Here is a 27,546-nt window from a genome sequence, read left to right on the forward strand (position 1 = left end):
TACCCAACTCTGGACCAACCAAATAAAATGTGTTTCCCCCTTAGAATGTGGTGTTTTCCATTATGCCTGTTGAAGATCTTGGGCCACAGACTCAGGTGTGAGAGAAACACTTATTTTCCTTATATCAACCCATTCCTCACTGAGATGTGAGAAATCCCTATGAGTAGTGGGAATCTGTCCCTCATTCAAGGGTATAAGACTCAAACTTAAAATGATGCAAGAAATTATGGGAAGGAATGATCATTTTCAGTGTATCCTGGTAACTGCTGGCAACCTCATCTTCAAGTCCAGAGCAACCATTCAAAATCCAGTGGCTCTCCATTTCTTGCCACATGTTTGATAAAGGAATATCACTTTGGGGTAGGATCCTGTGGGGGCTTCCCTCATAGCTCAGTTGGTAAAGAGTCCACCTGCAATGCAGGAGATCCCTGTTCAATTCCTGGGTTGGGAAGATCACCTGGAGAAGGGAAAGGCTACCCACTCCAGTGTTCTGGCCTGGAGAATTCCATGGACTGTATAGTCCACGGGGTCGCAAAGAGTCAGACACAACTGAGTGACTTTCACTTTAGAATCCTGTGATTCAAGTCTCATCTCCCGAGGTGCACCATGCCACCAACACTTGTATGGGTTGGCAACCTCCCTGTTTCTTCACCACAGAGCACTTCCTGGGCCCCATTATTCCCTGGACAATCCCCCCAACATACCTTCACTCACCCCAACCCCTATCTCATTCCCTGACCCAATGAAACTTCAGCATCAACTTTGAAAAGATACCCTCTCTTTCCTTTCTTGTCAGTAAATCAAATGGAATTTCTTCAGTTGGCTTTGAATTTCTGAAACAGTCTTTTTCATGTTATTCTTACTCTTCAAATAAAGATTCCCAAAAGCCTGGTTGACTCAAATGAGAGAGAAGAGAGAAATAAATGAAAAAGCTAATAAAAGTTATTATTTCAAAAACAAATCATACCTTTTACAAACCATTTCTGCTTGAAAGTATGGTTATAAATTTTTAAAGTCACATGAAAATTCTGCTAACAGGTCACTGACAAATCACAAATATTGCTCTCTGAATTTTCTTAATGTTGAATTCATTTTTATAATATTGATAAATATCATTTAGTTAAGAATAGGAGATATAAATGTATATAATGGCAAATTAATGTAGAAAGTCAAAAAGATTCAGATTGTGTCTCTAGGACTGAGGAGCAGAGGAACTGAAACTATCAATATTAATAGGTTAAGTCAGTGAATGTAAAATCCTGATGTTTAAGAGCATTAGAGGAAATTCACTGTAATTTTGCAACAATATGATTATATAACCATTATCTGTGACTCTGAATGTTCCTTATTTTGGAACCTTTCAGGAGTCTCTGTAAAGAGGTCAACCTCAGTATTCCATTTTAGATCAATTATTTTTGATAATGATTAGATGAAATCAAGGGTAATATTCAAAAAATTTTTTTTTTAAGTAAGAGAGATTCACAGATCAGTTGGGCAGATTTAAAAGGAAAGTTCTATGGCACCTGGCTTGAACCCTGTACTTAACAGTTGGGACACAAAAAGGAATGAAGCTTGATGAGAAAGGAGCTATAAAGGGAGTGGAATCTGGGAAATGATTTGCCTATTTCTGGCAAAGTATTTCAATATTTTAACAACTAATAACAACTCTACTCACATGTAGCAGCTATCAGCTCTGTGTGTAACCATGTATGTTCAGAGAAGTTGGGTCAAGTAAATGCAAGCATGTATTTCCTCTCTGAATAATGGAAATGAAAAATGCCAGGAAATTAATTACATGTTACAGATGATAGAGGAAGGATATAATTTCAAATTCAATCTAAGAGTACACACTATCTTAAGCAGTATTTTAACATTTTTTATATTTAACTCCACCTGGTTACAAAAACTTTCCTGATCTCCTCATTTAAAATAAAGTATGTTTCCCAGTTCCCCACTGTTAGCCTTGTTCCCATGTTTCCAACCCTGTGTCCATTTCCTTCATATCAAATATCACTACTTGTAATGATTTTAATTTATGAGTCTGTTAGTTTAACTGTCAGGGCTTGGCATTTATTTGGTAATTGTTCTGTGTGTGCATGTGCTTGTGTGTGTCTACTTATCCTGGTTTTTTGACTAGAATGCAAGCTTTTTGAGACCAGGACCACTTTTGCATCAGGCATATCTGTATCCCTTGTATTCACAGTGCCTGGCACAGAGATGATCAATAGTTTATTGACTGAAATAATGATCTGAAATCATTAACCAATCACTCCACCTCCATTTTAGCACTTAATGTTTTTTAAAATGGTGTGAACTCCTTGAGAATAGGGGGCAGGTCTCATTTGTCTGTGTGTGTATGCTGGTCTGTTTCCCAAGGTCAGACCCAAAGATGGAGTTATTAAATGGCAGCTGAAAGGCAAAAAGAAGACAGAGAAAGCTGCTTCTATTACTTCTCCACAACAAAGACACAATTATTTGGCCAGACTCAGATGCTTAACTAATCAAAGGTTGAATCTCAACCTCCAAATATGGGGTTTATTCCAAGATCATATGAGTTATAATCAAAAAAAAAAAGAAAGGAATGCAAACTATTTCTGCCTGAAAGCATGCTCTTACTCTAAAAGTCATATGAAAAATCCAGCAGCAAGTCACTGACAAATCACAAGCATTGTTGTCTGAGTTTTCTGAATTATAAATTTCAAATGCTTCATCTTAGAAAACCAAGAAATAATAATAATCTAATTCTGATGTCTCTCCAAACTTCTAGAAAGCTGGAGAAATTTACAAATAGTTAAATCTTTCTCCATCTCAGGGAACCAAAAAGGAAACTTGACTTTCTCCTTCAAAGCTTTAGGTTTGGGATTCATAGGAGGACTGTGTTAATTTTTTAACCATTTGATGCAATGCAGCATTCACATGGCTACAGTCCACAGTGTTGCAAAAGCCTCCAATGGGCCTCAGTGACTGAACAATGGTAACAACATTCACAAGAACTGGAAAAGTTCTGCAGTGAGACAAACCCAGGGACGGGGGAGATGCCCTGTGGTTAGTCTGCTGCGGCTGTCATATGCTGCCTTAGACCAAACAGTGGTCTCTGGGTCTTTGCATTTCAGTTGAGAAGCAATGAATACATCAGTTTTATTCATATAAAATTATCCACATTTTAAAAAAATAATCTGGAAAAATAATAAACAATGCCTTTTTTAAACCTTTCAGTTAAAAAATGGCACTGCTCTTCAGAATACAAAATATACTGTGATTATGAAATTATAGACACAGTATGTGCCTTAATGACTCTAAGTAAAGGATGCCAGATTTAGCAAATAAACTTACAGGATTCCCAGTAAATCTAGATATCACAAAGAACAGTTTTGTTTTGTTTTGTTTGATTTTTTAGTATATGCATGTTTCATGCAACATACATGAAAAAAAATATTTGTGGTTACATGAAATTCAAGTTTATCTGAGTGTCCAGGAAACCCTTCCAAAAGTTTGAATTCCAATTTTTCTACCAACTACTTTTGGCTATTAATTTAACCTCTTTGATGCTCCCCTGTCTGGAAAATGAGAGTGGACACATCTATCTTGCACAGCTTCTGAGTCAGCTAAATGAGACACTGTGTTTCCTCATATAGGTGCCAGGTCAGAAATAAACTTAAGCATACCTTTCAAATGTTAAGGCACATTATTAGTCAAGATAAGGCTCGGCATATATCATGCTAACAATGTTGAAATGCCCAATCTCCTAACATTACAAAAGTGTATTTCTCTCTCTTGCATTGCTTGAGATTCTAGGTAGCTTCTCAGTAGTCCAGACAGCATGGATCTTGTAGCCCTAACATTTTGCCATGGGGCTACCTTCCTAATCATCAGGCCCAAGTAAGAAGGACATAAGAACCGTCCAAGCAATTAACTGTTTCAGCCTGGAAGTGATACTTCACTTCCGTGCATGATCCACAGACAAAAATCTGTCATATAGCCCTACCTAGCTACAAGGGGGCAGTAAAATATAATCTCCCACTACTTTAAGAAGACAGGAACCTGTGTGCGTGAGCCCTACAAGTCTTTATCACAAAGGCTATCACAATATTAGAAGCAGTGATAGAATCTGCAAGTTAACTAAGCACTCAGTGGTTCAAACTTCTTCCTAATGTGAACATCTCTTCCAGGATGTTACTAGTGCTTCATTGACCCTTAGCTTGAATGCCTCCAGTGGCAAGAGACTCATGGCTCATTGCTAAGGATTTTCATCTTTGTTGAATTTGTTCAACTCAAATCTGTGTCCTTACCATTCCTAAAGTTTGTTCCACTCTGTGGCTGTCGCTGTCAATATTTGTGATTTGTTGAAAAACAGCAAAGAAAAACTACTATCGAAAATAAGGTAAAAAATGGAGAAGGCATAATTATTATAAGAATGAAGAATAAACAAATACTTGAGAAAAGAATAGATCACTTTTAAAAGCTAAGAATACTAAGGGAAATTACAATGTATAATCAGTCAATTAATTTTCTTTCTATTTCTTAGAAGCTACTCTCCAAAAGACGGGAATAGAGGTGCAGTAGGGTTGTGGGGGGGAAAGGGAGGGGGGTGGTTTACTACAAAAGAAATGTTTGCTTTTTACTCTGGTTGCTGTCTATGTATGACTTTGATTTTTAAAGAACAATTTTATGTGGAAAATTTCAAATTATAAGAAAAGCAAGCTTAATATCTTTGACCAATTTAGGGCTACCTTTTTAAATCCAGTCAGGTAAAAGTGTTTAGTGTACCACACTATATTCTGAAAGATAATAAACTGCAAGAATGGCAGTGCCTGAAGTTTTAAGGACCCTTTTGAATTTGGTGATTAAAATAATAATGGAAATATTGAATATATGTATTCTATGAATAGAGAACATAAACTGTCTTATAACTGGATTTCTATGCTTCACTTATTCAAAAGAAAAGTTTTGTTTGCTTTCCATTTGATCTTTCCCACTAATTAGTATCTGGGCTTAATTTTCCTTCTCATCAGGTTTCCATTTTGTTCATTAAAACCTTTTGTGCATTCTGGAGGGAAATCACTGACTACTTCAGAAAGAATAAAGAGCTCTATTTTTTACTGACCTACTTATAATTCTGAATAAGAAAATAACCTACTAGTAGAACTCATTTCAAATTATAGGAAATGATTTAATAATGACCACTGACTAAAAGGAGACTCAAATAGCACCTAGAACATTACCCCAGGGTTAAACAGGAGCTTGATATTGAAAGGTTATAGTCTATACTGGTTAATACAAGTCATTAACACAGCTTATAAATGAAACACATCTATTAACCAATTTCTCAGTCCCCATGGACATCAGTTTACTGCTTTTTATAATTCCCTCTCTGCTTGCTCTACCCCCGTACTCTGCCTACAACTGTAATGCTTATTTCAAACCACACAGTAACAACCACAGCCAGCTGTAATGTCCTGGAAATACTGCTGGATATGGTACTAAAAAAACACATTCAAGCCCAGATTGCTTCGTTACTGGTATATAAACATGAGCAAATCGTTTTTGTTTTATGAACCTCTGTGAATAAAGATACCTGCCTTATAAAGTTTGTGTGAGGATTAAATGAAAGATATGCCACACATTTGTATCCAATATTGTAAGTTCTTTGAGAGTATGAGTTCCCTATCCATTTTCATGTCCATGGAGACAAAAGGGTTCATCATGAATGATTAATTAAACGTGGATCTTTATTATCAACAGTCTAGATGAAGAGCTGTTATAAAACAAGCAAAAAGCAAGCATAAACATTGAAAAATAGAAATTAATGAGCCCTTGAAAGACAGATACTATAAAATAAGAAGTGCTAATAGTTCATTCCTTAATAAAAATAAAATGCTTTTTTTTTACAGTCTATATCAACACATAAAGTCATACTTAAGGATTTTTATATTTTACAAAGGTAAGAAGCCACTGTTGACATTAACAACAACTTTTTGTAGGTCTCAAGAATTTTTAGGTGCTGAGAGATATAGATATGAATAAATAGGCACAAGAACATTTATAATAAATAGCATGCCAACCTATATACCTCACTTTCTTATTGTGACCCAAAATAACTAATTTTTCTTCCACTTTTCTACATGGATGAGAATTTCTGCCCAGGAAATACTGTTTCCTTCCACCCCCTCATAATAAATGTTCCAGAACAATCAAGTGCAGAAGTTCATTTATATTACAAATAGCATTTGTAACCTTGTGTGGTGACTCTAACATTAATGTTGGAGGTTAGGTTGGTAGAGTGCTCTCAGTTAAAAGCCGTAACAGATAAAATTCACACCGTTAAAGTCAGAACTTATTTTAATCATCTGCTTAATTTAAAGTTAAGTGGCCTTTCTCAGCCATGCAGAGTCCACAGGGCACCAATGATAGAGAATCCCTCCTCTAGTGTTTCACGTGTCCCTGAGTACCATCTCCTACATAGATGCTCACTCTCCTAACATAGTCCTTTGTAGTCACCTTACAGGACCCTCCACATCCACATCTTTCCCTTGCTGCCCTCTACATACACCCAGCATTTCAGGGCTCACAACTTCTTCATTCCATCCCTTTTGGGAGTAATTTTTGATGTCCAAGTCCCTTGGATTATCAAACGGAGGAGAGAAAAAGGAGAGGGTAAAATTTGATTCTAGGGAAGAAGTAGAAAGGACAGGGGAGTCTCTACCATTGTATGACTTCTGGAAGGTTACCTAAAAATTAAGGAGACATCTTTAAAAGAGTAGTAACAAAACCAGATGTCTCTTCAAACTTCCCATAATTGAAAAAAGAAAAACAAACAAAAGCTGTGTCTTCTTTCCTAAATTTGGTTCACATAACCAAACAAAATGGACCTTACAGGTTTCAGTGTAAGAAATGTGTGCATGCATGTATATAGAAAAAGGGGAGAAAGAGAGGGGTAATAATCCATATAAATACTTCAAGATTAATCATAAGATACAATAGCACTAATCCTACATGTACACAAGGTCTTTCTGTGTTATCATGCTTTCATTTATCTCTCTGGATCCCCTAATTTTAACCTCTTAAATGTCTCACTTTACCTGTCTATAAATCAGAAAATTATATAAGCTAATTTGATGAAGAACATTTGAAATATAAACAAATAACTAGCTTGCTAGATCAAAAATAGTTGATATTCCTCAATCCATTACTGCATGTAGATGTCATTCTATTTTATTAGTAAATTTGACAATGATTTATTTTTCAAGATTCTCACTTTTCCACCTGCATATTTCAAAGATTCATTTTTAAGGTAAGAATCTTTTACAAATCTTATAGTGCAGATATAATCTTTGAAAATGAGTAGTTAATTAATTTTAACTACACAAAAAATGCACTACTTAATTCCACCCCTAAAACAAGTATTTTTTTATATTTTGACTTAAACACCTAATATATAAGTATGTATTTAAAAATTTCTTTGTGGGGAACTCTTACAAGGCCATCTGTACAAGCAGAACAGAGATCATCAGTAAAAGAAACACTTTGTTTTAATATTAGCTTAGCAAGAGAGAATTCCACTATTCAGAAATCAAGTTATTGTTAACCACCCCAACACTAGTAATTGCAGTACTGTGCTCAGTTCAGTTCAGTTGCTCAGTCATGTCCGACTCTTTGTGACCCCATGAACCTCAGCATGCCAGGCCTCCCTGTCCATCACCAACTCCCGGAGCCAAAACAACTCATGTCCATTGAGTCAGTGATGCCTTCCAACCATCTCATCCTCTGTCGTCCTGGAGTTTAGAAAACTCAGTTAAGAAATTAATGGCACATTTGATCAGAAACTACATTGTCTGAGATGTCAACTTGAAATATTATAAAATAGCAATGTTATGTTTGACTGAATCTCTGCTCAGTGACACAAAAACACAACCCTAACATTCTTCCTCTTTGCTTTTACAGAATTTAAGCTTCTCCATGAGGCAAAGCCACATGACCAGTCTAACAGATGACTTTGAGTTGCCTTAATGCCTTTGGCATTCTGGCTATTATACTAAGCTTAGTATAACTAAGCATATAGTTTAATAACATTTAATCCAATTGAACAATGAACATATTCAATACCATTTACCACAAATGATCACTAAATATATTAACATACATCTAAAATATTTCTGGAAAAACAAAGGTATTCTGAAACTGTTTTTCTCCTCAACTTAACCTAAATTCTTGGTATTTATCATTTAGCTTTTTGATTTCATCTTTTATAAATGACAATTGTAAGACTTCAAAGGACAAATTAAAATGGAAGGACTAACCCTTTTTCTTGAGATACGAGCTTCACATCAGCTTTGAATATATGAATGCACACTAATGGTGGTTACTAATAAGTCTTTATATCCTGCTCATGTGTGTATTTCTGAATAGCCCAATTCTTTTTTTTTTTTTCTTTTTCTGTATAGCTTATTGCTGCGGCAGCTGCTGCTACTGCTGCTGCTTAATCACTAAGTCATGTTTGACTCTTTGGTGACCCCATGGACTACAGCTTGCCATGGGATTTCCCAGCAAGGATACTGGAATGGATTGCCCTTTCCTTCTCCAGGGGATCTTCCCGACCCAGGGATTCTACCCATGTCTCCTGCATTGGCAGGTGGATTCTTTACCACTGAGCCACCTGGGAAGCCCTGTATGGTTTATTACAGGGTGTTAATAAATATAGTTCCAAGTGCTATATAGTAGGACCTTGCTATCTATCCATTCTATATATAATAGTGTGCGTCTGCTAAACTTATAAGGCAAAATTATTATACAAAACTTAGCTTCCATCAAAGAAATCTCAGAAATAATTTCTGCAGGGGGCCAAGGAGTGTTCCACATGTATTTTGACATTGAACCCTGACCTATGGTGTAACTAGATTTTTAAAAATATATAGCATTGACACAGGGATAGTCAAACTCACCTATAGAACAGAACAGCAATGGTAGAAATAAATCCATTCATAAATGAAAACCAGAAACAGTGATACTGCAGGTGATTGGGAGAGGACAGACCTGTCTGTAATGGTGCTTAGAAAAAACTGAGTTTTGGTGTGAAATAAAAATTTAACTGAGATTCTTATTCACATTATGCAGAAGAGCCAATTCCATATGCGTTTAAAGACTGAAATGTGAAAAGCAATATTTACATTTTTAATGCTGAAGACAATATCAAAAAATAGTTCATTGCTTGCACAAGGGGAAGGATTTCTTAAACAAGATATGGAAGCTACTAACAATAAAGTAAAAGACTGATGCAAAGACACTAAAATGAAAAAACTACTAATCATCAGAAAACTGTGTCAAGAATGCAAAACCTAAGCCATAAATTAGAATATGATACTTTCAATATTTTCAATATAGTTATCTGACAGAAGATTAGGAAGCCAGCATACATAAAGAAGTCTTATCTAGCAAAAAGACAAATAATATAATTTTAAACAATGGGCAACCTACTGTTTAGCACAGGGAACTCTGCTCAATGTTATGTGGCAGCCTGGATGGGAGGTGAGGCTGGGAGAGAGTGGATACATGTATATGCATGGCTGAGTCCCTTTGCTGTCCACTTGAAACTAGCACAACATTGCTAATCAGCTATAGTCCAATACAAAATTAAAAGGTTAATAAATTGTAAAAAAAAAAAAAAAAGTCAAATATACATACAAAAAATGGGCACTACACATGAAAAAAAATTTACAAAGAAACAGAAGGGATCAAATCACAAGAATAGTATTAAAACATACTAGTCATTAAGATGAATCAATTATCTGTATCTATATATGCTAATTAAATCTATTATTGCCAAGTGCTAGCAAGTTTGTGAACCAATATAAGCACTCTGGTGGGAATATAAATTGATACAACCACTTTGGAAAACAATTTAAAACTAACATAAATATTCATGAATCCTATGACTACAAAGTCACTTTAGATACTTATAGGGAGAAATACTTATATGTTCAAAAAGAAACATTTAGAAGACTCTTTATAGCGGCATTGTAAGACAAAAAAAATTAAATTAAAAGTCCAAGAAAATAATCCAAATGTTCACTAACAAGAGAATGGATATATACACAAAGAGAGATATATCTTACAATGTCTTACAATGTCTTGTAATTGTAATGGCTGTCTTACAATGTCTTGTAATGGTAATATTTTACAATGTCTTACAATGACATATCAAGCTGACCTTTAAAAAAACATAAAATACTGCCACATGCAACAACTATGTATTCCACTCAAATACATACTGGAAAAAGTCTGGTCACCAAAGCTTACTTATATAGTAATGATGACAGCATTTTTGCAATCATTTGAGGAAATATCCTAATATTGTATTAGTAGACTATTGCAACATAAAAAAATATAAAAATAAATTTAAAAAAATAACATTTTAGATTTACAAACATAAATCTTAATAACCATGGCTTGATAAGGCTGTAATAAATCATGTTGGTGGTCTTAACAAGAGGCTATAAACAGGAAATCCTTATTCTTTTTATCTTATAGACATAGCCTTGGTTGGCTTTTTGTTTGTACCATATACCCAAGTCCTTTATATAGGTTTCTGGACAATTTTATGACTGAAAGTCAAATAGGACAGCTAACCCTGATCACAAATTCTGATAACTTTTGCATAGTAATTATGCATTTCAAACTAAAGATTATTCTGAAGACCAATTTCACATGTATGAGTTTTCAACTCCAGAGAAAAATTTCTTTTGAAATACATGAATCTATTACCCTAAGTGCCATTAACTTAAGACTACTTGTAGGGACTGCAGGAAAAATAAGCTATTCAGTGGTCGTTTTCTAAACATTACATGTAGCAGTGACCCTGGGATCCTTTGCCACAGAGATGGAGATGAACACCCACCTATTGAAGGTAAGGGAGTTGGAGTACCCAAGTGTCAATGTCAGCAGGCAATGGCAAGTGAGTTGTTGCAATTGTACCTGATGCTTTTTCTACTACAATTATTCTCTCTGGACACGTTAAAAACAGCAGTATCTGTTTGTAAGATGAAACACAATCAAAAGCTACCATCAGGTAGAAACACTAGCCTAGCCCTTTATCACTAAGAAAGAGGTAAATAATCTCATTTCATCCTTTAAAGATACATTGCCAAAGGAAAAAATAAAGTTCTCTGCAATGAAAACAAAAGCTCTCTAATTTCTCTGATTTGTATTCCAAATTCATGGCTCTGACCTTTTCTTAAAACTTTAAGCATCACAAGGAAATCAGTGGGAAGGCAATCATGTGCTATCCAAATACTTAAAGGGCAGAAAAACTCACTGAAGTGAAAAAGGATTAGTAAAGGGTAGAAAAGAGGACTGGCCCCTCCCAGTTGGGGTGCACTGATTTGGGATTAGCTATCAGACAGAAAACCCACAAGCAATTAAAAGTTCTGACATCAGGGAACAAGCAAATATAAAACACCCAGCTCTAAGCGAGGTTCAGCAGAGAATGCCTTCAGGAGTTCAAGGTACTGGAGAGAAACTCTATAGGGAGTGGGTGGATTCCCACCAAAACTCCATCAGAATATGGGGGACTTGAAGTCTTGGAAACTAACTTGCTAGAAATCTGCCCCCAATTCTTCTTTCAGCTCCATGGGTAAATGTAATTAATGGTGCTGATCTGTTAATGAATATTTTTGATAAATGACATCCATGAGAAGTACTTTTTATATAAATAGAAATTAAAATGAAGAAAATTAAATGACTAGGACTGGGGATTTAATTACATAGATACTATACCTGTCAAATTTTTAAAGGTAAATTACTATTTTTATCATGTTTGTAGTGTCATCTTACAGACATGAAAAGCATTTTGAAGGTGTGTTGGGAAGGGCCTCATGCCATTTATAATGGTACAAAAAAACTTGCATAATTTCATTTTGCTATTTTCTTTTCAGCTTGATTTTTATCTACGTGCCTCGGTCTCTACACAAAGGGCTGCAAACCAGAAGCGGTCCTGGATACTTGCTTCAAGCAGAATGAAATCTCCTACACTCCTCTCTCTGGGTTACACGTTCCTGGTCCTGCTTTTCTTCCAGCAGGCCTGGGCTCAGTTCCCAAGAGAGTGCACCACCATGGAGGCTTTGAGGAATGGCGTGTGCTGCCCAGACCTGTCCCCACTGTCTGGGCCCGGGTCTGACCGCTGCGGTCTCTCATCAGGGAGGGGCAGATGTGAGGTGGTGATAGCCGACTCCCGGCCTCACAGCCCCCAGTACCCGCACGACGGCAGAGATGACCGAGAGGGCTGGCCCACACGCTTCTTCAACAGGACATGCCGCTGCAATGGCAATTTCTCAGGACACAACTGTGGAACCTGCCGCCCTGGCTGGGGAGGGGCTGCCTGTGACCAGAGTGTTCTCACAGGTAAGTGGAAACTGAACGGATGCACAGTCCTGCATGGAACTCAACACATTTAATATTGTAGACCTTTGAATCAGTTGAGGTTTAAGAACTCCTAGAAACCGTAAAGCTTAAGCCTTACTTTTCATAGCTAAGGAAACAGGCTTAGGGAAGCTAAGAAATGTATTTAAGGAGTTGAAGTTGAAGCTCAGGTCTTCTAACTAATAACATTTCCTTTCAAAAGATTTGTTGAGTGATGCCTTTATAACAGGAACAATGCTAGATATTTATGACTAGACCTTTCAGTAACTTTGCAAGGTAGTTAGGTTAATTGTAAATACATATTGGAGCCCAGAGTGGTCAACTCCATGTAACTGGTATGTGGGAAACCTGGGGCTCACACTGAGATCTGTCCAGCTCTAATCCATAAGCTTCTTGCACAGCCCTTGCTGACCACAAACACGTTTCCCACTCTGATGGTCAAGTTCAGCCATTCTACAAGGGTGAGCCTGGCCTGCAGCCTAAACAACAATAAATGACAGAGATTTAAATAGTAGCAGCCGGCAATACTGGATTGTTCTATTTGTGCCAAACATGAGACCAAGAGTTTCACAGAACCCTTACTGAGCTTTCTGTTTTAAATTTACATTATTGTGTTAGTTTCAGGTGGAATGCAAAGTGATTCAGTTATACATATCTATTTCTTTCAGATTTTTCCCTTATAGATTATTAGAAAAGATTGAGTAAGGCTCCCCAGACTATACAGTATATATTTGTTGGTTATCTATTTCATATATAGTAGTGTGTACATGTTAGTCCCAGACTCCTAATTTATCCCTCCCACCTACTCCTTTGGGAGTCATAAATTTGTCCTCTATGTCTGTGGTGAGTCTTTATTATGAACCAGGCTCTGGTCCAAGTGCTTTTTATGTGTGTCCTCTTTAATCATTACAACTCTATAGAGCAGGTATTTCTACACTTACTTTACAGATGAAAAACTGATGCTTAGAGAAATATATGCCAAGTAACAGAATTAGACTCTGGTCCTAACCACTATGCTAAACCACATACTATGTTTTTGCAAAATGTATGGTATTAAAAGGTAGAAAATTACAAGAAATATGCAAATAGTGAGCAGAAATCTACAACAAGATCACAGAATCATCAAGTCCTTGGTAAGATTAAAGAAAGCTCTTACTCTGCGTAGAGTAAGTTGGAGAAAGAGGGAGGAGATCAGAGAGAGAAAGCAGACATGAAGAAGGTATTTTAACAAAGGATATTTTTTAAAGTATAAAATGATGTGAACACAAATGCAAATTATCATTCAGGGGTAAGTGGGACATGGGGTTCCAAGATGATTGAGTATTCTCTATCCATGCTCACATGGCAGATGTTTTCACATTTGAATTTTGTGTCCCTAAAGTCAGGAGAAACCTACTGGACTTAAGCACAGAAGAAAAGAACCGCTTTCTCCGGGCTCTGGATATGGCAAAGCGCACCACTCACCCTCACTTTGTCATTGCCACCAGGAGGTCAGAAGAAATATTCGGGCCAGATGGCAACACACCGCAGTTTGAGAACATTTCCATTTATAATTACTTTGTTTGGACACATTACTACTCAGTCAAAAAGACGTTCCTGGGAGCAGGACAGGAAAGCTTTGGAGAAGTGGATTTCTCTCATGAGGGACCAGCATTCCTCACATGGCATAGGTACCACCTGCTGCAGTTGGAGAGAGACATGCAGGTACGCATGAGGCACGGCCACATTCACGTCCTTTACAAGCAGGGCACTTTGTTTGTAAGTCATTCACTCACTGTGTCCCGAATGATCAAAACAGGTGATGACAAAGCGATTTCACGTTATTAACCCGCCTTTGGCGTTCTGTTAAGTCTCTCCCTATGCTAATCACTTCCTTATTAATTAATCTTTATCCTTTGCGAGGTGAAAAGAAAGTCACATCAATGGTCAGGAAGCCAAATGAAGTATTTGTAGGTGTGAATTAAAGCACTGGACATAGTCTACAGCTCTGTCATTGAAAAAATGACCCTCATACAGTTTGCAATATAGGACTCTCATTTGATCTGTCTCCCTTCTGAAATGTAAACCAATAGCCCCTCCTGGTTTGAATGAGGAAAGTGCATGAGACTTTTCAGTCTTCCAAGTTCCAAATGTATAGCTCATTTTATAAGTTGATGATATTGTATGATATGATATATACAGGGTTTAAACTACAAAAATAATACTTTTCACTTAAATTGGCATATTCTAATTGAACTCCTGTGTTTCCATGTTCTCTACCACTTTGAGGCTTTATAGCAGAAACCTACTAACAATATCCACTAGGTCAGACATCATTTTAATCTAAAGACATTGGCTTTTTTAGCATGAAGTGAACCTAAACAGTTATTTAAAGTTTATTTTTAATCAGATAAACTAAAATCACATTAAAGTAGCTGTTAAGATACTTTCTTATTGTCTCTTTTACTATTTGTACTATTTTAAGAAAAGTATTGTCATTTTCAAATGAATTTAAATTTTTTTCATTATTGAAGTACAGCTGATTTACAACATTGTATTAATTTCTGCCGTACAGCAACATGATTCAGTCATATTGGTTTGGCCAAAAATTTTGTTTGGGGTTTTCAGTAAGATGTTATGGACAAACCCACACAAATGTTTTGACCAACATATCTATGCTCTTTTTTATATTTTTTCCATTATGGTTTATTGTGGGGTATTGAATATAGTTCTCTGTGCTACACAGTAGGACTCTGTTTTTATCCATTTCATATATAATAGTTTACTACTGTCAATTACAAACTAATTCTTAACCCCTTTAAATAGTCTTAGAGCTCAACTAGGAAATCGACAAGTTGAATTTGTTTTCTAGGTGAAATAAGAGCAATGATTCCCTCCTCACAAATTAAAATCTAAAAATATCGGAGGGCAGGAAAAAATATCTGAGGGCAGACTCAAGTATTGATTTGCAGGACGCTTATGCCCAGCATTATCCAAGAAAATAAATGGTTAGAAGGGAGAGATTTAAAGCACTAAAATACAGAAAAAAATATTCACATGTACGTAGCCCATCCGTATGCAGTTTGAGAGTGATTAAATGAACTCAGCTGCTACTCTGAACTTCATATTTTATAGCTCTGATTTCACATAAGACATTTAGTAGATTATGAGTAGATAAATCTGTCATTTGTAATCAACTCCAGATCTTCTCGCCTTCAAGTCATTTTCCCACGAGTGCATCAAAATGAAAGGGCAGGTGGAAAGTATCTAAAAGCTTCGATTGTGCCTGTGTAAACTTCAACCTCTATGACTTACATTTTTAAAACCCAACTGCACAAGGGATCCAACAAATTATAATCTAAATGTAATGCACAGTTGAAATGCCACATGAATATGCTCCAGCTCCCAAATGCCAGTTGCTGAACCACAAACTGACTCTTAATGATCCCTTAGAAGCTGTCACTAATCTTTGTGAACCAGAACAATGACTGCTCAACAAGGCCTCTAAAGCCCTGGAGATCAATAACGAGGGATGCACTGGAAGGCTTTTGACCCTCTAAAATACCCCAAGGACAAGGAAATGCTTCCTAGAAAGGGTTTAAGAGTAAAAAAGCAGAAAAGTGCTAAATGTTTGCAAGGTGAGATTAAACAATGCCAATCCCTACATTTATCCCACACTCTAAATATAGTTCCCCAAAGGCCTAAAGGAATGAGAAATAATAAGTACAATAAATATATCTTTAAAGGAACCCAATAGAATAAGGATGTGATCTTGAGTCCAGCATTTTTTTATTTGTTGAGATCAGCTCTAAATGGGAACTAGGTCCCTGAGCTAAAGAACAGCATGCTCAGAAAAATATTCAGCTTCTGTTAAGCATTTCCTGTCTATATTGGTTTCTGGCAAAGGCCTGAGTCTTCATAGTTTAGATTCTGAAGCAGAGGTCTCTAAGTAAAACACCAGGCAGATAAGGCTAATTTGAAAGAAGCCTCTGTAGTGTGTGGCCAAAATAGAATCTAATGCCTAAAGTCGACTCAATTAAATTAAAAAACAGAAATGAAATAAAAAGCACTGCTTCACATAATATATTTCAAGGCTGGATCTAGCTCCAGACAAGAGTTCCTAATGCTTCAATTAGAGATAGGAAAAACGGAAGGAAGTGAAAATGTCAAAGAGTAGAAGTTATTGTTGATAATTTCTAGTATAACCAACATGCCTGAAAAAGAAGAGACAACTCTCCAAAGCATTTGCAGAAACTTCTGTGTAATGAATTGAGTTTCACTCCCTCTAGTGCCTAAGTGACTTCTTGTGTAAATCAGGAGCTTTGTTAAATAAGGTATCTAAGCCTGCTAGCCCTGCAGACACCACTGACACTAACTGGTTCCCAAGTAGCTGAGAAAACTAATAGTAGCAGACTGCCAGGGAGTAAACCAAGATAGGGAGAATTTTAAACAAAAGCTGAGAATGCTAACAGAGTTTCTGTGATCCAGGAATTGTTGCAGGATCCTTCTTTCTCCCTCCCTTACTGGAATTTTGCCACTGGGAAGAACACCTGCGACATTTGCACCGATGACTTGATGGGAGCAAGAAGCAACTTTGATTCCACTCTTATAAGCCCGAACTCCGTCTTTTCTCAATGGCGAGTAGTCTGCGAATCCTTGGAAGATTATGATACCCTGGGAACTCTTTGCAACAGTAAGTTCCAAATGACAACTAGGATTTGGAATTCCCTATTAGATAAAGAGATTAAATGTGCTGCCAGAAGGCCCTTCATTCTATTAAGGACTTCAGACTAAAGTTCACTTTTATTACAGAGAATGGATGTACAGATATTCACTAAGTACCTAGGATAGTCCAGGCAATCTGGGGTGCTCCAGGGAAAAAAGAAAGTGCCTATACATTTTTCCATTGCTTTTTCTGAACAACTTGGTTGGTGCATTGCTTGCTTTCTTATTTGGGAAATGTCTACTTGTACTAGTTAATCCTCTTAGTAAGCGCAGCGCTGCTTTGTGGTCATGTGTCTTCTGCTGGAATTTCACAGAAAATGTGTCCCTAGGAAATGTGAAATCTGCAGAAAGAGTTGGAAGTACCTTGGGAGTAAAAAATATACATTTAATAACAATAATTGTTGTATAAGGGTTACTATTGTTTTGTTATTATATTATTTTTACTATTATGTCACTTTGATTTCCAACCTTCTGGCTAGATTAACAAAGAGAATGCTTAACTAACTGTCCTAATGTCCCTTCCCCAGTGGTCTGAATGCCCTCTGCCATAGGTCATGTTTCTGTCTTTATGGAACAGTTCCTGTGAAGCTGTCTGTTCTCTTCCTTGGATCTTATTTTTATCATCTCCCTTAATATTAACACAAGGTCTTAATCATCAGAGTCTTTCTATCTCACTTTGTTTTTCTTCTTCAGACATGTCTAAATATTTTGAACTTTTGTTCTTCCATATAAAAACTAGAATTATTGAAATTTATTTTTTCATGATTGTACTCATAACATTTATTCTGCACATATTTTTAAGCACCAAATATTAAATTACATTGTAAACTTAGAATATTTTAAATAGAACAACAAAATTAAGTAGATTTTTTACCGTTAGATTATTTAGCTGCATATAGGAATAAGAGAAGTAACCATATATAAATCTTTATTCTATATAAGTATAAAATTAGAATTTTTGTTTGGTGAAATGAGATGAAATTGAGGATTGGTGTATATTTAGGTACCAAAACATTCATCTCTCCCTGTGACTTTTTTTTTTTTAATTTGCTTGCACATGGACAACTTCTGTCATTGCACCTAGTAACTTATTATGGATTAGAGTCCTGTGGGATTCCCATGCAGGAATGAATGAAAAGTTCAGAGTGTCTGAAGTAGAAAGTAGATTTGAGCCTCCAACTAATAAAAAAATTAAAAAAAAAAAAACAAAAAAAACAAAAAACAAAACAAAAAAAAAAAACCACTACAGAAAACACAAACATTGAAACTTCATATGGTTGCTCTGTGGGACTTAGTTCTTAGGGAACTGGCATAAAAAATGACATTATCCTGTGAGTAATAAATTATCCTTTGTTTCTGAAAAAAAAAAAAGAAAAAGAGCATGTCTTTCATATGATGAATCAAAAATAGTTTAGTGGCTGGATAGTTTAGTGGCTAGAAGAATATTAGGTGGTAATAAATAACTCTTTGGTGGTTATTTAGTCACTAAGTCATGTCCAACTCTTATGACCCCATGGACAGAGGAGCCTGACAGGCTACAGTCCATGGGATTCTCCAGGCAAGAATACTGGAGTGGGTTGCCATTTCCTTCTCCAAAATAACTTTAGTGTACCGAGTTTGGTGCATTCGTAGTAAAAGGAGAGAGACTGTCTAGAAAGCATATGAGAACATAAGCATGGAAGCTTCGCTCTAAAGATGTACATGTATACATGTCCTGTCAAAGATGATCAGTGAAACCACAGGGATAGATAATTTTATCAGAGAAGAAAAGTAGAGGGAGGAAAGAATTATCGTGAGGATTAGATATTTTATCAAAGCATTTGGCATCATATCAGACACATTAATGGGTGTTCAATAAAATGTTATTTTTCCTTTTTTCTTTCATGGGCCTAATAAATAAAATAGTTCTGGTCTAACTTCCTATATTTCCTGTCATCGACTACCCTCTTCCATTGCCACTTACTCCAGGCTAGCTGTTCACCTAACAGGCTCTCTCATACAAATCAACCTTATCTTTTCATAAGTCAACATACACCAAACAACTATTTAGCTTCAATTATGTGCCATCTACTGGATCAAAACTGGAGGACATACGATCAAAACTGGAGGACATACTGGTGATCAAGAACAGTTTGTGCTCTGATGGGGCTTATATTATGCACAGAAAAAAGCCTGTCATCCTTTATTATTATCTCTGCTTAAAAATGCTTGACTTGTACATTTTTTCTTATTTCACCTCTGGCAATTTTCCTCAGATCTTCAGGACTCTTTGCAAATCTGTCTACCCAATGAAATCTTCCTGAAGCTGCCCAATTGGGAAGAATTAGAATTCTCTCTCTTTTTTTTTTCTCTCTCTCCTTCCCTCCCTCCCTCCTTTCCCTATTTCTTTCTCTCCCTGCCTGTCTCCCCAAAGGCATCTTTATATTCCTAGGGATATATATTATCCCTGGTATAGCAGCCCTTTGTTTACCTGTTTATCTTACTGACCTTCAAAACTTTTATTTTTCACATTAATTGCTGAAAAGTATGTGTTGATTGAAATATAGATCACTTCCCAAAGAGAGTTAAGGTTGTTTTAACATTATTTCTTTAAAAGCTTGAAACAAACAACATTCAAGACCAAAATTCCATGTAAGTGTGAAATATGGATTTCAGTGTAGAATTTTGGTTTATGAGATTATATTCACAAAATTTAATCTTCCACGGAACTTCTGTTTTAATGTGTTCTCTTGAAAAAAGAGATTTAACATATACTGATATGCTAATAACATTATACTGATTTAACGAATACAAGGACCTCTGTTTTTACGATCATCTTTTTCTTCAGATGATTCTGTGTATCACATATTTTCCCTATTCACAGAAGTTGGACATGATAACCTAGGTTTTATCACTTTAATACCACAGAATATGCATTAAAATTTTTTTCTCTTCTACAAAGGAAAACCTGTCTTTCTGCGTTCAAGACCCCATGTATACAAGTTTAATAAGGAAAGCTAAGATCTCTAAATATTCTATACGTGTTCACATACTCCATCTTTTTCCCAGGCACTGAGGGTGGGCCAATTAAGAGGAACCCTGCTGGAAACGTGGCCAGACCAATGGTGCAACGTCTTCCTGAACCACAGGATGTCGCTCAGTGCTTGGAAGTTGGTTCATTTGACACCCCTCCTTTTTATTCTAACTCTACAAACAGCTTCCGAAACACAGTGGAAGGCAAGTAAACAAAACCGGTGCTCTGAATCGATCTAGTTGTCACCGGAAAAATTCAAGTGTTCAAACTAAATCTCTTTAAAAAAAAAAACCTTTGAATGCTGTATGGATCCTGTGAGTTTATGTGAATAGGGCTGCCTATCATGATATAGTCAGAGTCCTCTGCTCAATAGAAGAACTTTCTTAAAGAAAAGTGTAGGCCCTGAAACTCTTTTTATCACAGGAGAATCCCTTGGAAAGGATCCTCCATTTTCTTAAAATACCTAAAAGGTATTTAAACTCAAATTTCTGTTAGTTGGCTGGCCAATATGGGTATAACTGTATCAAATTCTAGTGTAGGCAAATAATATTCAAGACTTGGAGATATTAATTTTTTTCTTAAAAAAAATCCTGAACATCCAGTAGTTGACATCAAATAAAAAGTCTGCTTTGGGCGTACATATTATTGAGGTATCATCCTGAAAGTTTTTTTAAGATCTATAAAAAATCAAACTAACATCTAGAGATATTTAATTTGATTTTCTTTAAATAATTCAAGTATTTTAAAGTTGAGAGATCAAGTCCAAAGAAGTGAAAAGATATCCAGCTAGTTAGTAACAGAGCACAGATTCAAATCAAAAATTTCTAAGTCCTCTAAAAATTTTATGTCATTTATAATTATTTTATAAAAAACTTTTACACCTCTAAATTATTCATGACACATTAAAGTCTTAAAAGAACAGAATCAGGTTTAACTTTATTATAAACTTGTTCTTGTCAAATTTTACCTTAAATACAGTATTGTACATGTTAGACCACCCTCCCCTCCAACCGAAAAAGGGAATAGATCTCTCTTTCCCTTGATCTAAGATACTTGATATATAAATCTGATAATTAATTTCAATTATCTCCCTTTTTATCATCAAAATTAGGTGCCATTCTTTCCTATATTTATGTTAATTTTAATAACTACATATGAATACACTGACTTGGAGTTCCCCAATAATCACCATATTTTGACTAAGCTGGTATTCATAAACTAATGCTGTAAGTAGTGATTCTGTAAAGAATGTAAGAATATAAGAGTGTATTTTATTGATGCCCAATCAAAAGACAAATTATACTGATTTCCAGACAGAATGTACAAAAAGGTTAGCGCCTAACATGTACAATGTAAGCAATCTTTAAATGTTTTATAAGTTAAAAAATAATGGAATAAACATATAAAAAAGAATAATGAATAAATGAATGAGTAGTTATAATTACTCTACTGAGTTAACGCATTTCAAATTCTAATATTGCTTTTATAATATACAGGCATACCCTGCTCTCCCACCTCTGGTCTTCAAGCTAGCTACACACTTATAACTCCATCCCACGTCAGAGACTCCCTACTTTTGTTTGTGATCTATCCGTGTCTTCTCCCTAATATACTTACATGAACAATATGTGATGAGAGTACATATGGGAAGTATATGTGTTATACATGACATATATACTACATGAGAAATGTATATATTATATGTAATAGGTATATAATATGTGGGTTATATGTAAATGGGGATATGTATAACGCACGGCTTCCCAGGTGGTGCAGTGGTAAAGAATCTGCCTGCCAACACAGGAGATGTGGGAGGCGCAGGTTTAATTCCTAGGTCAGGAAGATTCCCTCAAGAAGAAAATGGCAAGCCACTCCAGTATGTTTGCCTGGACAATCCCATGGACAGAGGAACCTGGAAGGCTACCATCCATGGGGGTCTCAAAGAGTTGGATGCAACTGAGCATACATGCACATAAATGAAACATACATGAAATATATGTAGTGTATAATATGGAAATGTTTTTGGAGAAGATATAAATATATAAATGTGTGTGTGTATATATATAGAATAGAGAGCATTCTCAAAAGTTCTATAAATGTTTTGACAGCAGTCTTTTCAGATATTTAAAACTAGTACAGAGATGATAAAAAAAAGCTCTGAGAAATTCTAACTTCTCCACAGAAATAATTTTCTAAAAATATACATGCTGACAGTCTGAAGAAGTAAGGCAGGAGACTAAAGTAACATCTGGCAATTTAGGTTCAGGGCAATCAGAGCAGTGTTCTCCCAATTGTATCAGCAGTTTTTATAGAAGCTAGAGATTTCCACTGTCTTTATCTCCATGTAGACCAATGTTAGACTTGTCAAAATAGAGTGCTCTATATATTTTGACTGGTATCCTTTGCAGGTCACTATTTTTAACCTAGAGGCTACACTTAGAATGTCATGCCACTAGCTTCAAACTAACCTAGCTCTTACTACAGCAAACAAATGTCACCACCCATAGGTTCAGAGAAGCAGTGCTATTACACTAAGGTAAAAATTGGCCTGACAAGCTCAGGAAAAATTGTTTCCCAATATAATTACTGCATTGGACTTAAAAAGTCAGATATTTATAATGGATTTTATTATTCTCATCTTTATTTTTATATCTAGGTTACAGTGAACCCACAGGAAGGTATGACCCTGCTGTGCGAAGCCTTCACAATTTGGCTCATCTATTCCTGAATGGAACAGGGGGACAAACTCATTTATCTCCCAATGATCCTATTTTTGTCCTCCTACATACATTCACTGATGCAGTATTTGATGAATGGCTGAGGCGATACAATGCTGGTGAGACTCTTTCATATGCTTTTTGCAAACTCAGCAAACAAGACTGTTGAGATGGCATAGTTATCACTTTAGGCTAAGAACTTGACACATTTAAACTACACTTTACAATAGGATAAAATAGTTCTAATATTTAGCTATTTCCAAATATTTTAAACCACTCTGAAAAGGCAGATAAGAAGTCTCTCAGTATAGTAATAAAAAGATGACTTATTAACATTCACTAAGACTAAAAACTAATCCTTCACCTCTTTACCATGTAAAGATGACTACCATGTTTCCCCAATTTTTCCTTCTCATATCTTCCAATGAACATCCTCATTGCTTTTCATATGGATGTGAAAACCTGAAAGAGCTCTTCTTTGATACCCCAAAGACCGAAAAATTATACTCATAAACCACAGTTCTGATTTTTATTACTTTACAGCCTCTCACAAATGGAAATTTTATTCAACTTGAAAAGTTAATGCTGGTTTTTATATCACACCATAGAACATCTCTTTTAAGTTCACTTTAATGCATTCTTTAAAATGCTATTTAGAGGCTACTTTCTCTTCACTCAGCTGAGAGGGTTATATTACTATTCAAACTATGAATGTGCTTTTACTGGTTAAAACATCATAAATTTTCACATTTAAAAGTGTTCTAAATTTTGGCTCATGTACCTTTATCTCATCAAGGACATATACATAATACTGGAGATTATCTACTGATTGATTTATTCATTCAGCCACCTCTTACTTCTGTTGCTCATGTGTGTGTGTGTGTGTATGTGCTTATGAGAGAGAAAATACAGTAGTAGATTCTAATCTAACCTGATTTGGACTATTAATTGATGAGTTGGTCAAAAGAGTTTGTTTCAACTGAAAACCATTTAAGAAACAAATAGCCTAAATATATTTATCTACTTATTAATCTTCTGTGAAGTCACTGATTAGAGTTCCACCTGATTTTTCATGTGTATTTATATACATACATGCAACCATAATGAATTATCTATAATTTGCATTGTCTGTTTCTTTAAAGTGAAACAAGAAATCCACAACCCTTGTGATGCTGAGTACAGTATTATCCTAAAATTTCCATAATGTTTCCCTAACCCTTCATAGTCACAGTTGCCCACTCCTAATTCTATAGCAGTGTTATAGCCATTCATTCTTAATAAATCTTTCCAAAGCAGTCCATTTATTTATTATGAAAACATCCTTCTCTTTTTATATTTACAACTATCAGTTTATGCATGTTTTGTTACACTACTTTTATTTTAATAACAATTAACTCGAATTAATAGGTTTATGGATGAACAAAACATATTTTTATTAGACCTGTACTTCTGATAACTAGATAGCAATGTATAAGCTGACAACAAGCATATGTAAATAGATACAGTGTATGGGGGAGAGTCTCTTTGTAGACAAGTAATATTAGGAAAGGGGATAGGGAGGACTGTGTAAATAGATAAAGAAAGATGGTCCTAAGAAAGGAACAAAGGAGCCACTGTTGCTGGAGCAGAGTAGGGAGGGGGATGAAAAGTGGAGGGAGATGACAAGGTCAGAGGAAACACTGGAGCAGATCCTTAAAGGCATGGGATTTAACTCTGAGAGATGGGGAGCCATGGAAGGATCTGACATAGGGAAGTAACATTGCAATGCAATTGTTACTTTTATTAGTCTTCTTTTCCTCCATTTATTTTAATGGACATACCTTTTTTTTTTTTTTTGATGCAGCTGAAACTTAACTGAGTTGAGGCTGATTCAGTAAAGAAAAAATAGGAAGCTTAAAAAATTATCTAAGTTATTAGCTTTAATATCTAACTTTAATAAGTAATTAGTATGAGTGCTTTGAGGTCAGGAATCCTGTCTTTGGTTCAATGCTACAGCTCATGTGCGTAGGTCAGTGCCTGGCATGAGGAGGAACACAATAGACTTTAATGGATACATACTTAATTACCATTAATTCAGAGTACATTTGAAATCATTAAATTTTAAAGTAATTAAATTTAAGGTCACAAAAATATAAACATTATCTGCCATTTCTATGATCAATGTTTCTTTAGAGTAGATGTTGAAAAACTTTCCTATGCTTCACAGGATTGTAGTGACTGTCCTATGATTACTTCTTGCAATCAGAAAATCTAATACTTAACTAGCCTTCTCACATATTTCAGCTCTTCTAAACATATTCCCACTAATGTCTTGCCCAAATCCACTTCCAATTCTGGTTTTGTGACATCCCATTTAGCAGTTAATTGTACCAACATAAATATAAACAACAACAATAAAGAAAGATTTTTTGCCACAAAGAGCATCACTCTTATCTCTGATAACAAAAACGCACTAATAACATAAATGCCTATGATTTGTATTTAAGTAGAAAGATGAAAGGTGGCAAGAAACAAATAGTATTATAGGACCTTGATTCAAAATGTTAAATGCTTTTTTGATAACAGAGTAAGAACCCAGGGAATAAGCTCACATTTATTGTTCTAATTAAACAGAAAAAATGAAAAGTACTAAACAGAAATATGCATAGTCAAGGACAAACCTCCATCAGATACACTGCCTCCTAAATTTAAATAGATGATGCTACAGCAAATTACAGGTTTAATCTTTCTTTAGCTTTGAAAAGTAAGTTTAATGAATTTCACTGAAAATAGTTTCTGTAATTTAAAAGTAAAACAACTAGTGATTATCATAGATAAGAAAATACTAAAACTTTCTTACTTTTAAACTTTCTTTTTCTATTGGGTGACATGTTACTATTGTACTCAAAGCGTTTGAGCTCTGCTTCATGCAATTCCCAATTCTGCTGTCATAATTTTTTATGTTGTTATTCAGTATAAAATATGAAAGAACTTTTATTGTTATCCTTGAACATTTTAAGTCACCTTCAGAACATAATAATATATTAATACAACCTGATTATGTCTATTAACAAGGTGTCTTTGACATATTTTAGATATATCCACATTTCCACTGGAAAATGCCCCTATTGGACATAACAGACAATACAATATGGTACCATTTTGGCCTCCAGTTACCAACATAGAAATGTTTGTTACTGCTACAGACAACCTGGGCTATACTTACGAAGTTCAATGGCCAAGTGAGTACTGAAAATGTACTTTTACTGTGGAAATTTCCAAATCAAACTTGTTACCTTTAAAGTAATCTCAGTTTTCTGAGATAAAGTAACCCACAGCTTTCACTATGATTAAATAGTTTCATTTGAATTTTTATTTGGGGATAAAGAGAATGAATTTAAAATTTGTTGGGACCCCATTCTGACCTGGTTGAGCTGGTTCCAAAGCACACTATTTCATTTAATACTTACAACCCTCTGAGGAAGGTATTAAAATCCTCATTTTACAAATAACGAAGACGGGATGAGAGTAATTACCAAAGAACACCTTCCTAGAAGCACAGAGAATGAATTTTGAGCTTAGCTCTGTAAAATATGCCCTGTGTAATATACTCTTATTTTTCTACCACATGAATGTGCTTCCAGGTGTTTATCTTAAAAGAGATGAAGTGAGACACTCTGAGCTGTTTTTTGAGAGGGTGTGAAATTGAAAATCTCCTGGTTTAATTTTAAATCCTTTTCTTAACCAAGGCAATGGGGTACAGTGGAGGAGCACAGGATTTGGATCCTGAAAGATCTGGGCTCCAAAACCAGCTCCACCGCCTACTAACCAAATGACCTTGGGCAAGTGATTTAAACACTGAGCCATCATCTCCTCACCTTCAGAACAGATATAATAACTATCCCAATAGGATGCAGTCATTATGAGAAATTGGGGAGTGCTTTGAAGATGCCAGGTGCTATAAAAGGCAATGTGGCCAATAAAAATTAAATACGAGGATTTTGTCAAGTGCCTGGAACAATGCCTACATTTAGGGTATCCAATTTTGGCAATGATTTTACTATTTATTTTTTGCTCTCATTTTATTTTCAAACAGGTCGGAGTTTCAGTATTTCTGAGATTGTCACCATGGCAGTAGTGGCTGCCTTATTACTGGTTGCGGTCATTTTTGCAGGCGCTTCTTGTTTGATTCGTGCCAGAAGCCACATGGATGAAGCAAATCAGCCTCTGCTTACTGATCAGTATCAACACTACATTGAAGAATATGAAAGAATCCATAATCCTAATCAGTCTGTGGTCTAATGACAAGTGTAAATTCTCATATGCATCTAAATCATAAAACCACATGCTTAGAAAATAATAGGTTGAGTTACTAACTGTATTTTCTTTTACTCTGTTACTTCCTTCCTTGTGCATGTGCATATGGGAATTACAATCTCCAGATATTATTTTCCAGAACTGGGGAAAGTCACAATCTTTTAAATGGTTTCTATTTTTCAGTTCTACTTAAAAAAAGTGTTCGGGGGGGTGGGGGGGTTTCCCTGGTGGCTCAGCTGGTAAAGAATCTGCCTGCAATGCAGGAGACCTGGGTTCAATCCCTGGGTTGGGAAGATCCCCTGGAGAAGGGAAAGATTACCCACTCCAGTATTCTGACCTGGAGAATTCCAAGGACTACAGTCCATGAGGTCTCAAAGAGTCAGACATGAGTGAGCAACTTTCACT

At 35.7% G+C, this 27,546-nt stretch overlaps 1 protein-coding gene across 1 annotated transcript; it reads left to right on the forward strand.

The window, feature by feature from the left end:
• Positions 1–11,402: 11,402 nt before the first annotated feature.
• On the forward strand, positions 11,403–27,205 carry TYRP1 (tyrosinase related protein 1). The gene is made up of 8 exons (XM_043487354.1): positions 11,403–11,498; positions 11,928–12,393; positions 13,793–14,115; positions 16,879–17,083; positions 20,164–20,331; positions 22,785–22,964; positions 25,920–26,066; positions 26,921–27,205. Exons 2-8 carry the CDS (start codon positions 12,009–12,011, stop codon positions 27,124–27,126), a joined length of 1,614 nt encoding a protein of 537 aa, XP_043343289.1. The 5' UTR covers positions 11,403–11,498; positions 11,928–12,008; the 3' UTR covers positions 27,127–27,205.
• The last annotated feature ends 341 nt before the right edge of the window (positions 27,206–27,546 follow it).

This window comes from Cervus canadensis, chromosome 14 (genome assembly GCF_019320065.1).
Source record: "Cervus canadensis isolate Bull #8, Minnesota chromosome 14, ASM1932006v1, whole genome shotgun sequence".
NCBI lineage: Eukaryota > Metazoa > Chordata > Mammalia > Artiodactyla > Cervidae > Cervus > Cervus canadensis.